The sequence below is a fragment of the Empidonax traillii genome, unplaced genomic scaffold, assembly GCF_003031625.1.
Source record: "Empidonax traillii isolate 1590-97213 ecotype Southwest subspecies unplaced genomic scaffold, ASM303162v1 scaffold104:size2570737, whole genome shotgun sequence".
Lineage (NCBI taxonomy): Eukaryota > Metazoa > Chordata > Aves > Passeriformes > Tyrannidae > Empidonax > Empidonax traillii.
In genome coordinates, this window is record NW_020955297.1 from 1,957,881 (window position 1) to 1,970,138 (window position 12,258).

At 41.3% G+C, this 12,258-nt stretch overlaps 1 protein-coding gene across 1 annotated transcript in view; it reads left to right on the top strand.

Annotated features, from left to right (window-relative positions):
• Positions 1–12,258, top strand: part of PTPRG (protein tyrosine phosphatase, receptor type G) — a 396,402-nt gene that overhangs the window by 85,281 nt on the left and 298,863 nt on the right. The window contains exon 2 of the mRNA XM_027882233.1: positions 585–689. Within this exon, the coding sequence (XP_027738034.1) occupies positions 585–689 (105 nt within the window). The remainder of the gene's footprint in view (positions 1–584; positions 690–12,258) is intronic.

Here is a 12,258-nt window from a genome sequence, read left to right on the forward strand (position 1 = left end):
TGAATTTATTACGGACTTTCTGCTGGCATTTGTGAATTCACACACCTCCAGTTCGGTTCAGTCAGGTGCATTGAAATAATAAGCAAACTTTGCACATAAAAAGCCCAAATATCCCACGTCCTCATGGAAGCAATGCATTCCTTTAGAAGAGGAAAAAAAGAAAATTATTTGAGGTATAAAACTCCAATAAAATCCTGGGATGGAATGTAGGATGGGTTCTTTTCTGGTTTAGTTGATCAATTTAATACCTTCTAGCTTGTGGAGTTCTACAAAGATCTCTTTACTCCTGCCCTCTCCCTTGGTCACACGTCATGGCTCACACTTGTTTGTTCGTGTGCATCGGAATTTCCTTGTGGAAATTATTGGAGTTGCACAGAAAGGTGCCAGGCCAGAATGAGGGCACTGGTGAGTCCTGGTTCTATGAATCACCTTTGGGTGGCGGGTTTTGGTCGGTGAGGAACGTGCCTGTTCAGTTTTTTTGAGCAATACCAAGTTTGTAGTCTCTGCTTAGCAAAGAGCTTCACAGTGTAAACTCCAGGGAGTAAATACCACTTTTTTAACAATGCCTGCTTCTTTTTTCCCAGCTCTGACTGAAGGTTATGTTGGCTCTCTGCATGAAAACAGACATGGGAGTTCTGTGCAGATACGGAGGCGAAAGGCTTCGGGGGATCCTTACTGGGCGTACTCGGGTAAGTGAGTTGTCTTCTTCAGAGGACTGAAACGTGAAATTTCTCCACAATCAAGTTGTTTACTTGCTTTTTATTACTATTGTGCTCAGAAATAGTTTAAAGAAGTTGAACAGTGTTTTTTCTTCTGGCTTCCTTGCAAACTTCCGCTATACCCATTCTCTCCTTTCTTGCATTTCTGCCATTTACCTGAAGGATTTGCCTTATTATTCTCTTCCTTCTCTCAGTCTTTTAGTTTCTTAACACATCCTTGGACAGGCATACTCCCCCAAACTTCTCTTTACTCTCTTGGTCCAATCAGTACATTCCCAAGCTCACCATTTGCTTACTATATTAAGACTGTAAATATCCATAAATATATATATATTCAGATTAAAAAAAAAGAAATCAATCCACCCTAGATATTTTACAGTTATTTCTTTCTGTGCATGTGCAACAATGAGACCTGCCAGTGCATCACACCAGGATGTGTGGTGCTGAAAAGGTAGGATATTGGTTTGTTGTTTGTCCCGCTGCTCTTGTTAGTCTTATGGAAGACCTAATGTGTCTGCACAGTTTTGAAATACCATAAATAAAAATGCACTTGAGAGTGATGTTTTTGATTTGCCAGTTGGTTCGTTCAAGGAAATTCCAGTTCTGTATTTGAAGCTGTTAAAAGAAGCCTTCACCTTGAAATTGTGTTAACAGCTATGTTTACTCTATGGAAAATGTCTGATAGCTAAAAAGTTTTTGTAAAGATTTCAAGTATTATATTGAACTTTTGTGTGCTCTTTTTGAAGCTTTGAGATGTATTTCAAACATTAGTTGCTTGTCCAAGAGGGATGTTGTGCAGGGCTAGTTCTAGTTGAAGGTGAAATATTGCTTTCTGAGAAGTCTGAATATTGTTACCAGATAAATATGCAAATGTTACTGTTTAACTGCCAACGCCTCTCTTTTATACAGACCATTTATTTTTTTGGAAATGAATGCTTTTAGGTAAGCTTAGAGGTTCTTTTCCATTAATACACATGAATTTTGTCTATTAGATCTCGAAATACAAGCTATCTCATTTGCAAATGAAGTCACACAAGTAAAATAAATCTAAACATTTTAGTAATGTAGCACAAATAACTGTTTTTTGTTAAACTTTGAGATTATCAAATGGACAAATATTGCCCCAAGATATACTTCTATATTGCAACCTAAAATAGCTTTTCTTAAGATTTTAAGCTCCAGAATTCATAAGGAGTATAAATAAGCAAATAGAAGAAAAAGGTGTATGTTGGAATGGATGGCCTGTTCCTATCTGCTGTCTTGTGTAAAATATTTTAAATTAAGTGCCACTTGGCAGCTTTATTTTGTTTCTGTTACTGCAAAATGTGTTTGAAATAATAATTTCAGGTAGTTAAAAGAAAATGTTTTAAAAAAGGTAGAACACTAGTGAAATTATTCTGTTGTCATATGTGTCCAAAACTCTTTGCTTGAGTTACTGGTTTTTTCTTTGTTTGTATTAACCAGTCCTGATTTAAAAAAATAGGAAGGAGGACCCTTCCCATTCTGCAAAACAAACAAAACCCCCAAACAAACAAAGGCAACAAAAAGCCAGAAATCCACCATACACCAGTTTTTGCATGGTGAAGTTTTCCTAATTCTGCCTTTGTAATGGTCTTCCTTTATGATTAATATCACTTGTTCAACCCTCTAAAAAAGCGATTACCACACATGAATCCTTTTAGATTTAGGTCAAAAGAAAATGTGTAGTCCCTCTGTGTAATTATGCTTTAGCTTTTGGAGTTTTGCATTCTTTTGTCTATTGATAAATCTCCTGCTTCTACGAGGAAAATAGTCAATCTTTTTCAGAGAAAAGATAGTGACTTTGCAGCTGTCAATCCTGTGCCATTTGACCTGATTAGTGCTATCTAATTAGCATTGTTTTTGTCACTATTGCTGCTAAAAGGCATAAATTAGGAAATGGAAAAGGTGGAAATGGTAAATTTACCAGCACTTGTCAAGAAACCACACAAGGATATAAACCCATTTTCTTAGGAAATGGAAGTGAGTGACTTGAAGTGACATTCCAGGGGAATGTGGTTTGGGACCAGGTATTGCAGCTGCAGAATCTAAGTCTTCACCAGAGGTGTCCTGTGACATGAAATACAGGTGTGTGTGTGTGTGTGTGTGTGAGCATCCCAGGTACTGTGTGTCCCACCTGGATGGACATAATCTGCATCTGAGCAAGCCCCTCCTGGCAGGGGATGGAGATCTGGTGTCCTCCTGAGCCATGTTGTGGTCTCTGCCTGCAAGGAGGAGCAGCTCTGCCCTGCTGAGCCCCACACAGGTGCCTTGGGAGCAGGAGGGACAGGACCATATGCTGACTGTGGATGCTGAGCTGCAGGAGTAATTTGGGTTGCGTTCAGGAGGGAAAAGGCATGAGTGAGTGTAGAGTTGGGAAAGACATGGTTATTTCTAAAGGAATTTTCCATGATTGATCATATGTCCTGCAGGAGTGTCAGTATTGCCACCATCTCCCTGAGAAAGGGAGAAAATCAAGATGAGCAATTAGGTGGGGAAAGAAGCCTGTGCTCCATTACAAATGGGATGTTTCTACAGGCTGCTACTTTGTCGTGGCATTTTATATATCACTTGGTTCCTTCCATCTCCTTGAGGGACTCTCAGCCTCCCTTATCTGATGTCTTTTGTCCATATTTGCTCACTGAGGGGACCAGAGGTAATGAAAACGCTGAGTTTCTGTGTTTAGGTTGAAGATGGAAATAAATGGTGGGTGGCAGAGCCCAGATGCCAGACAGATGTTTGTTTCTAGCTGAGCACAGTGAGGAGGATGATCATGTTATCTGTTTCCTCATTCCCCAGAATATTTCCCAGGAACCCTGAGCAGGGCTTGGCTAAGCAGTTTATGTACTAACAACGTTTGTCCTGCGGGTAGGGTTTTGGACATGACTAGGAAGTTTACATCAAATGAGCCTACAGAGAGGGGAAACTTCACTCTGCAGTAAGCAATTAGCCTGTGTCAGTGGTTTCCAAGCTCTTTTACAGACATTATCTGGTAGGCTGCTTCCCTTCCCTATCCTCAAATGGTCAGGCCAGCTCCCCTCTGGTTATTTGTACAACAGCTGCTGGCCCAGCCCCAGCAATTATGGGCAGGGAAGGAGGCTGTGCTGGGCTGTGCACTGGTAAGTCTGGGGTTTCTTCGAGTGGAATTTGCCAACGGGAGTAAACAAGGCCAGGACAACTCCTGACATCGGTCAGTGGACAGCTGTCTGCTGAACCCCAGTGCTGAGCAGCGTGCCCATGTCTCTGCTGGCCTGTGTTAGGCTGAGCTATGGCTTTATATTGATTTCAATTGAGCAGAACTGATTTACAGCAGCACAGGCCTCTCTGCGTTTATGGCTGTGCCTGCCCTGCTTTTGCAGAGCTTTTGTATTTTTGGGCTTAAGTGTTCTGTAATAAATCTCGAGGTGGGGGTGGAGAGGTCTGAAAGCAAGCAGCCGCTTGTGGTTTTCCTGCCTGGGGGTGGAAAAAGGGCACAGCCATGCTGCAGAGAGCCCTCAAATATACATCTTCCACAGGATATATCTGTCCTGTACTGTCCTTTTAGAGTAATTCCTCTGCAGGCTGTAGGAAGCCCTTCCGCTGCTCCAAGTTCTTGTGGAGGGTGAACAGTCCAGAAGCTGGTTTAAACTCTGGAGATCAGGAATTTTCCTGTTTTCAGGAGTGATGTATAGCATTGCCCTGTGCTGCCTGGTCATATTGCTTCTCTCAGGCACGAGAGTTTAGAGGGGATAAACTTCAGTTATTGATCAGGAATCAAACAGTCCTCAGATCTGTAACACTTGTATAAGGCACCTACATACCTAAAGGACTCTTACTGCATTTCCCCTGGACAAAGGTGCACCACAGAGCTCTCACTGCACTGTCTGGTTGTAAAGGAAAGGATTTTTAAGCCTTATAAAATAACCCTGTTGTCTACAGACACAATTCTGACCATAACATTTTTTCTAGTTCAGAAATAAAACTTGCAAAAATGAAGACTAGATAATTAAATGAAGAAAACCCATTTTAAATGGGTTCTGTCATAAAGACAGCAGGAAACACACTAAGCCCTTCAGAAGAAACTTTGTTATGTCTGTGCTAACATCTCTTTAAACCAAATTCAGAAGTGAGCAGACACTGAAAACAGAAGCCTAACTTGTCTTTAAATAGGAACTGCAAGATTGAACAGAAACTGAGATCTCCTAGATGTTCTTTTTAGGATTTTTCAGGAAGCTCAAACTACATTTCTAGGGGGAATTCTCTGCGCATGTGTATTCGTGTATGTTTTGGCAAAGTATTTATTCCATGATTGTGTTCTTACAGTTTACCAAAGACTTCCTAAACTGGGACTGGCCACATTACTTGCAGTTAACAGAAATGTGGAATAGACACAGCAGTGTCACAGCAAGAAGTAGGTGTGGATCCTGAATGTGCTTCAATGCAGCCTTTACTTTTCACAGTCATCTTTTTTGTTAGGCCAACTGCTGAATGGGCCGTTTGGAAACGATTTTTAGCACATCCTTGTAATTGCTGTAAAACTCAGGATGTTTCTAATACCCATCATAGTGACAGGAAGTGGCAGTTCAGGTGCCTTTTCATCACTGTGGAAATATTTTCGTAAATATTTAAACTGGTTTTTAAACAAAAAAACACAAACAAAAAAAACACTTGAAACCAAAACCTACAGAAATACGCAGTTGAAACACGTACCAGATCCAGGCTTTTTGACCAGCCCTCCCTTGTGTAATGTATGCTTCTTCACAGAGCATTATATGCCAGACATTTAAAGATGCCTCTCAGTGTCAAGTGTTTCATCTGTCAGTGCTGAGAACACTTTGCTGGTGACCTGAGCAGACCCTAAGTTTGCCTTGCAGTAGCCCAAAAAAATGAGTAGCTGGAGGGTCAGGGCTTTAGGAGGAGATTACAGAAAGAGATGCTGATGCAAATGCTTGTACCTTAAGTGACAGTAGCTCTGAAGGACCTGTGCCTACTCATACCTGCTGTTCTGAAAGGCTATTATGCAGAACCAATGTGACAGTCATTGCGTGAGATTGTGGAAAACCAGAAGTAGCAGTGGGGAGGTTTGCTCCTTCCTAAAACTGGGAAACTCCTTTTTGAGTCTCCAGGTGGAAGATGTGCTGTCTGATTGTTTGCAGTATTAATGTGTGTGATGAAGGGGTGTGGAACGGGAGGCTGCACTGTTCTGGGGCAGGTTGTGGGTGATGGTGCTTTTGTCCTGCGAGTTTCTCAGCGGAGCTGGGGAGCTGGCACGGGTGGGGCCGGTGTGCCCTGTGCTCTTGATGACTGTTCTGCTGCTCAGCCTCAGTGTTGTGAGCTGACTCATTCAAGAAATACTTGTAATCAAAACCATTTGGGCTTCTCTGAGAACAAAAAGGCAGGCACTGGCCAAGGATGTATAGGTCTTCTTTTTACATGTTTATCTAAGTATGGCTTTGTAAAGAGAACTCTATGTAGAAAATGCATACAATTGTTTTTTCCCTTTAATCTTATGGTGTATTTAAGGCATTTCTTTTCTCTTTGTACCTTTAATCTCTCATTTTCTGTGTGAAATTATTAGCAGTGCTTATGATGCTTCTGTTCTTTGTGTGTGTCCTTACTGATGTTTTTTCTTTCGAAAACGTTGAATCCTTTCTCTCAGGATTCTTTGCAAGTGCCGTAAGCATTAGAACAAGTTAATAGAAGGAAAAGAGGCTTCACAAGAGCAGAGATGACCCTGTGAGTGGGGAAAAGTGTCCATTAAGAACAAGAACTTTGGCCACGCTGTCAAGCTAGTGGTGTGTGAATGCTTTGTCCTACAACACTTAGGCAGTTATTGCTGTCCTTTTAGATGCTATTATTTAAAATATAACTGGTGGTGAGTGTAAGAATTGAATGTTCTCCTGAAAAAGCAATTGCTGGCATTAAAATGGGAAAGATTGGTAATGGTTATTTCCTGAAAGAACAGCAAATGGTGTTAACTGTGATGAAATGTAACTTGGTGATGTCCTTTGTAAATGTGTGAATTTCTCTCTTTGCTTAGATTGTTCTCATTAAATAGGCTGCTAATGTGAATTGGACAGGAAATAATCAGCACATAGTAAGGAAAGCATCAAGACTTATTGAACTGAGAGGTAACTAATGGGCTATTTGCTGCGGTCAGTATTTCACTCTTTCTGTCCCTCAGAATAATTAATCTTGATATTGACCAAAACTCTGGCATACTGTGTGCTCAGTCATCGTTCCCTTGTAAGAGTACTCATCTCCCTTAAATGCAGGGTGTCAAAATGAGCAGGTTCTGGCTCCCTTCCTCACTCAGTCTTTTGAACTGACTTTCTAAAGAGGAACTAAGCTGAGAGAAGTAGGAAAAATATTCCCATTAATATCTGATCTGATCAGTAAACTGAGCTTTGAATATTTTTATCTGCATTCATCAGAGATGAATGGCAGTCTGCACTGAACCCTGCTGAAACCAGCTGCGATGCATTCGTTTCCATATGCAATCTTATTAGAGTAACAGTTGTTCCAGAAATCAATGCTACACTCTTTCATAAGAGAAACATGGAAAACCATAGCTGGAGAATTTGCTGTTACTGTCTAAGCATGAACCCTGATTTTTAATGTGCAGAGCTAAAGCGACTGCTGTGTGTTTCCCAAATAAACAGGAATTGCCATCTGCGTATTTTGATTGTTTGTATTCTGACGGTACTGGGTCATGAGTCTTCATGTCCATGAGCAAGACACTCTACAGATGTGCACGAGACACATCTGTGTCTGCAGAATCTGCATCAAAAAGTGCTCTTACTTGGAGGATGTCAAGGAGAATGCTTTTTATCCTTCTCTAGCTATTCTGCCTTGTGAAGTAACCAAAACAAAATACTCTATTTTGGTTTTGTTCTGAGAATGAAGAAATGAGTTTTCACATTTCTGTCTCGGAGAACAGGATATATTTTCCTAACCATAAGCTAATGTGAATAAGGAATTCACAATCATGCTTGTGTTGAGTATTTAACATTAGCAGTCCCCTGAGGAGAGCCAACCTTGCCAGAAGCAGTCCAAGTAGTCTGTATCATTTTTACTAAGCCATATTGCTGGGGAACACAGCTCTGATTGAGAGTCTTGTCACTTACTTTGTTTGTGTATTGGCAAGTTTCTAAATAATCTGCTAAGGAAACCTCAGATAGTAATTTAGTTTCTACTTAGACACAGACAGGATTTCATTATTGAATACCATTAATATTGTTTACTCTCTCTTCTTGCCACCTTTTCTTGTGTGCCACACTTAAAGTAGTTTATTCCAGGTACTGTCATAGTCAGTCCTGATGTCCAGTCTATAATGAGGTGGTTGACTGAATTTTTAAATGCAGTTATGGTGAAATTCCTATGGGGTTTTTTGTGGGTTTTTGTTTGTTTGTTTGTGTTTTTTGAATTTTTTTTTGTTTTTGTTGTTGTTTGGGGTTTTTTTTTGCAAGGTTCTTGCTAGAATTTGATTGTTTTTCATGACTTAACTACATCAAAGCAAATATCTTGATTTTTGAGTGCTCTGAATTTTTTCTTTACTGCTTTTGAACAGATAGGCCACTGGCAGATGAATAGCTTTGAGAGGCTGAAATATAAGAGTGACAAAGAACCAGATCCCTCAACTTTCATTCTTTCAGGAAGTTTTTTCCTTAGCACAGCACAAAAGTATAAAATAACTGCAGCAGATGCTAGATGAAATCTTCTGAGCTTCAGATACAGTTGTTCAAATGGTGCATCAATGTATTTTTACCTTGCACTGCTGCAATCACAGCTCTGGCGAATCTCTGCTGAAATGAGGAAGCACAAAGAGCTGCTTTAGCTGGGGAGGGGAGACCTCTCACTTCTTTAAATGTACTGTGCTTTTTGTTGCATTTTCGTTCAGTGTGAACACTGGGACATTTGTGGAAAACCTCTGGAATTACAACAACCAGTGCACTGTTTCATAAAACTGAAAGTGCTCTGAAGTGCAACAAAAAAGTTGTCAGTTTAGCTGATCTCTAGGCATTGAAATAAGCAACAGAGTAAAATATTACAAGTTGTTTGGATGTAAAAACATGTGAAATGCCTATATTGTAAGCATGCAAAAGAAAGAGGGAGTATTTGGGTAGCAACTGTGATTGATACAAGCTCAGCAAATTAACTGGAGACTGCTCAGAAGGTTGGAATCTGCTGTTGCCTTGAGGTTCTTGAATGATTGCAATAGTACATTGAAGTTCCAATCTTGATTTCATATGTAACTGAAGGAGAATAACAATGAGGCAAAAAGTATGTGAACGGCAAGGATACTTCAGTGAGAAACAAAGCAAGCAGGGAAGCTCCGAATAGTCTTGTAGTGTGTGGATTTAAAAAAAGTAGCTTGGCACAAACATTATTGCAATAGTCTAAGCATGATATAATTAGGGAATGAATCAGAATTCTAGTTGCAGGATATAAGTGGAGTCTTTGTATGAAATGGCTGAGCAAGACCAGTACTGCAGTTGATGCAGTAGATGTAGAATTATTTCTATTATTTTTGTGACATCGGATGTCGTCTTTGTGTCGTTCCTGTCACTGTTCAGAAGATGATCTTGTTTTCAGTATCTCTGCCCCAGGAATTGCCCCATCTTCTCCTTTCCCCAAAAGTGTTTCCATCTTGCATAATGCCTATTAGAGAAGGGAAGAACTAAAGAGAGTCTCCTCTAAACCCTTCGGTACTGCAGGGTGGGTGCTTAGCAGCTGAAGGAGTTGTAATTCTTATAGTATCTCTGAGGTAAATGAGTTTTTGTGGTGGGGACTGAGGGACAGGGCAGATTAGGGAACTTCTTTGCTGTACCCCATGTGGCACATGGCAAAGTGGGAAATTCAGTTCTGTTCCCAGTGCTGTGCTCTGTCTCTTAGGCCACACATCCCAGTTGCTAATTGGAGACCTTGGTTGCCTTGGAGACTGCCTATTCCTGGGGGAGACCCTGTTGTAGCAGGGCTGTTGGGAAGCTCCTGAGGTAACAGGAGGCCTTCTGGAGGTGATCAGGCTGTGGAACTTAATTTTTCCTTCAGCAGCAAACAACTTCTCCCTGTGCTGGTGCTTTGCTGAAACTCTCAGTTGGTTTGATGCTTTCATTTTTTTCCAGTGGGGTTGGAACAGTGTTGGGTTTGAGGAAGAAGATGTTCTTTTCCTACTCAATACTCAGAACATTTGGCTTTAAATTACAAAGTTTTTTGTTAAAGACTGCATGTGCCCAAAGAGTTGGATGGGCACACTTTTAACTGTCAAATTAAATAAATATGAAATCCTGCAATGAAGTGCAGAGCTATGCATATAAATTACATCTTTAAACAGCACTTGAGCGATTTTCTGGAAATGTTTTTAACTGTCCTCTGAACTCTGAAGGGTCATCTCTGTAGCCTTTCTATCTCAGGAAGGCTGTTGGCACTGGAATGATTTATTGAAGAGGCATGTTTCTCTGAGGTATAAAAGTAATGTCAAGCACTACTGAGAACCTGAGTATCAAGCTTGTGTTTTTGTAGAGCTGGGAAAGCAAGTGGGTTTAATTCAATTGAACTCTGAATGAATGTTTCGTAAGCCTGTGTTCCCACCAACTCCCATCTCTTAACACTGCCCAGTTGTGAGGTGAGTGGGACTGTTGGTTGGTCATGTTTTCAGGACAGTTAGTAAGGCAACCAGTTTCATTTGTGAGGAATTAGAAGCCCTTTGTCCCTGATGCAGAAATACGGAGATTGCAGCTTGAGCTGCCATGGGAAGGACTGGTGGGTGTTGCTGACTCATGGAGTCCTTGTGGTTGAACCCTCAGTAGGGTGAGATAACATTGAAAAAACATACTGAAGACTTCACCAGAAAGCACCTCTTCCACCTAAGGAGTCTTTGCCACCATGAGTATTAGTTCTTCTATCTTTTTTCATCTCCATCTTGCCTGTTTTCTTCCAAGCAGTACTTGCTGAGTTTAACCCAAGCCAATCTGTTCTGCCCATGACTGAAGTCAACCCTCTCCCCCTACATTTCCCTTTGAATGCAGTCTCACTGCATGCATGTTGGCTCCATGCTGCTGTAGGATTACAGCCGTGCAGGCATGTACACAGACACGTCTCTGGTGAGGTCATGCTGTGATCACAGCTATGAAGACTAGGAGGGCCCAGGGAGGCTGGGTGCTGTGTCTCAGATCACCCAGTGTAGCTGAGCAGAGGGCTGAACTGAGGCCTCTGAAACTGGCCCGTGCTGCTTTTTTTTACCTTGATAGAAATTAAAGCATTCAGGCCAATGTCTAAGTTGTCCAGCTGCCAGAAAGCTCAAGAGGAGCTGTTTCACATGGGGTTCTTTATTTCTGACTCTCTTACGAGATTTTTCTCAACTGTCTTGGTGTATAAATTTTCTCAGAAATGAACAAAAGGGGATATGTCTACACAATTGAATGCCTGAAGATGATGAGTATTGGCATGTGGACCATAGTTTCTGTTGCTTTTATTATTGGAATAGTGAAACAAATGTGTCCTTCCCAACTCCCCATAATACACTCACAGCTAGAGCTGAAGTAACGAAGGCCTCTTAATGTTGATCACTTGCTTTGGTACTGTGGTGGGTTGGAACCTCACAGGGCGCCTTTGCTGTACTTCACATCATCTGGTCCTTGAACACTGGGGTCCATCCCACATGTCAAGCCTCCTGGATGAACAAATTGCTAAGTGGATGTGCCCAGAATGAAGAAATGAATGTTATGTGATTTGCTTTGTGTTTGTGTGATTGTATTTCCCAAGTACAGAAATAAGATTTACCCTGAGGTAACGCAGCAGTGAAGTCATGGCGAGTTTGGATCACTTCGTGTTCAGTTTTACATGCTGTATTTTGCTCCTGAGGTGTGGTGGTGTGTCTGAGGCTGCTGAGCTCAGGCTGCTGCTGGAGCTTTCTGGCCCCTTGGGTATGAAAAGCCATTTTACATGCCTGATGCTAGTCTGCTCCTAACCAGAGGTGACGTGAACTTTTCGGATAGATTCCATCTTGGAAGCTTCTGTGGCACTTCAGATCATGTTTTTAATTTATATTTCTGTTGCTAGAGACTTGAAATTGAGACACTTATCTGCATGATACCCTATTAATATATGCTGATCTCTGAGGAAGAGGATTTGTGAAGATAAGTTTGCGGAGAATTGGATGTGACTTTTGTGAAGAAGGGCTCGGTGTATGTAGTTCAGTTGCTGTTTATATTGCACAAGGGCTCCCCAGATGTCTGCAGCACTTAATTACTCTCAGTGCAAACACAGAAAAGTTACCTCTACCTTAAATTTGTGCAAGTCATCTGAGAGGTGGCTCGGTGTTAAATGCATCAATAGTTGGATCAGCGTGTAATGAGGTGAAGACTATGAGCTGGAGAAGGTACTGAAATCTTCCCTTTCTCCGCTATTAAAACACCAGAACAGTGCAGATCTGTGAGCAGCTAAGTGCTTCATGTTCCTGTAACAAGTCACCAGTGCCTAAGAAGCCTTGAGGTCATTTCATGGCCTTCAGTTGTGCTCCCTGCCACTGTTCCCTGTGTTG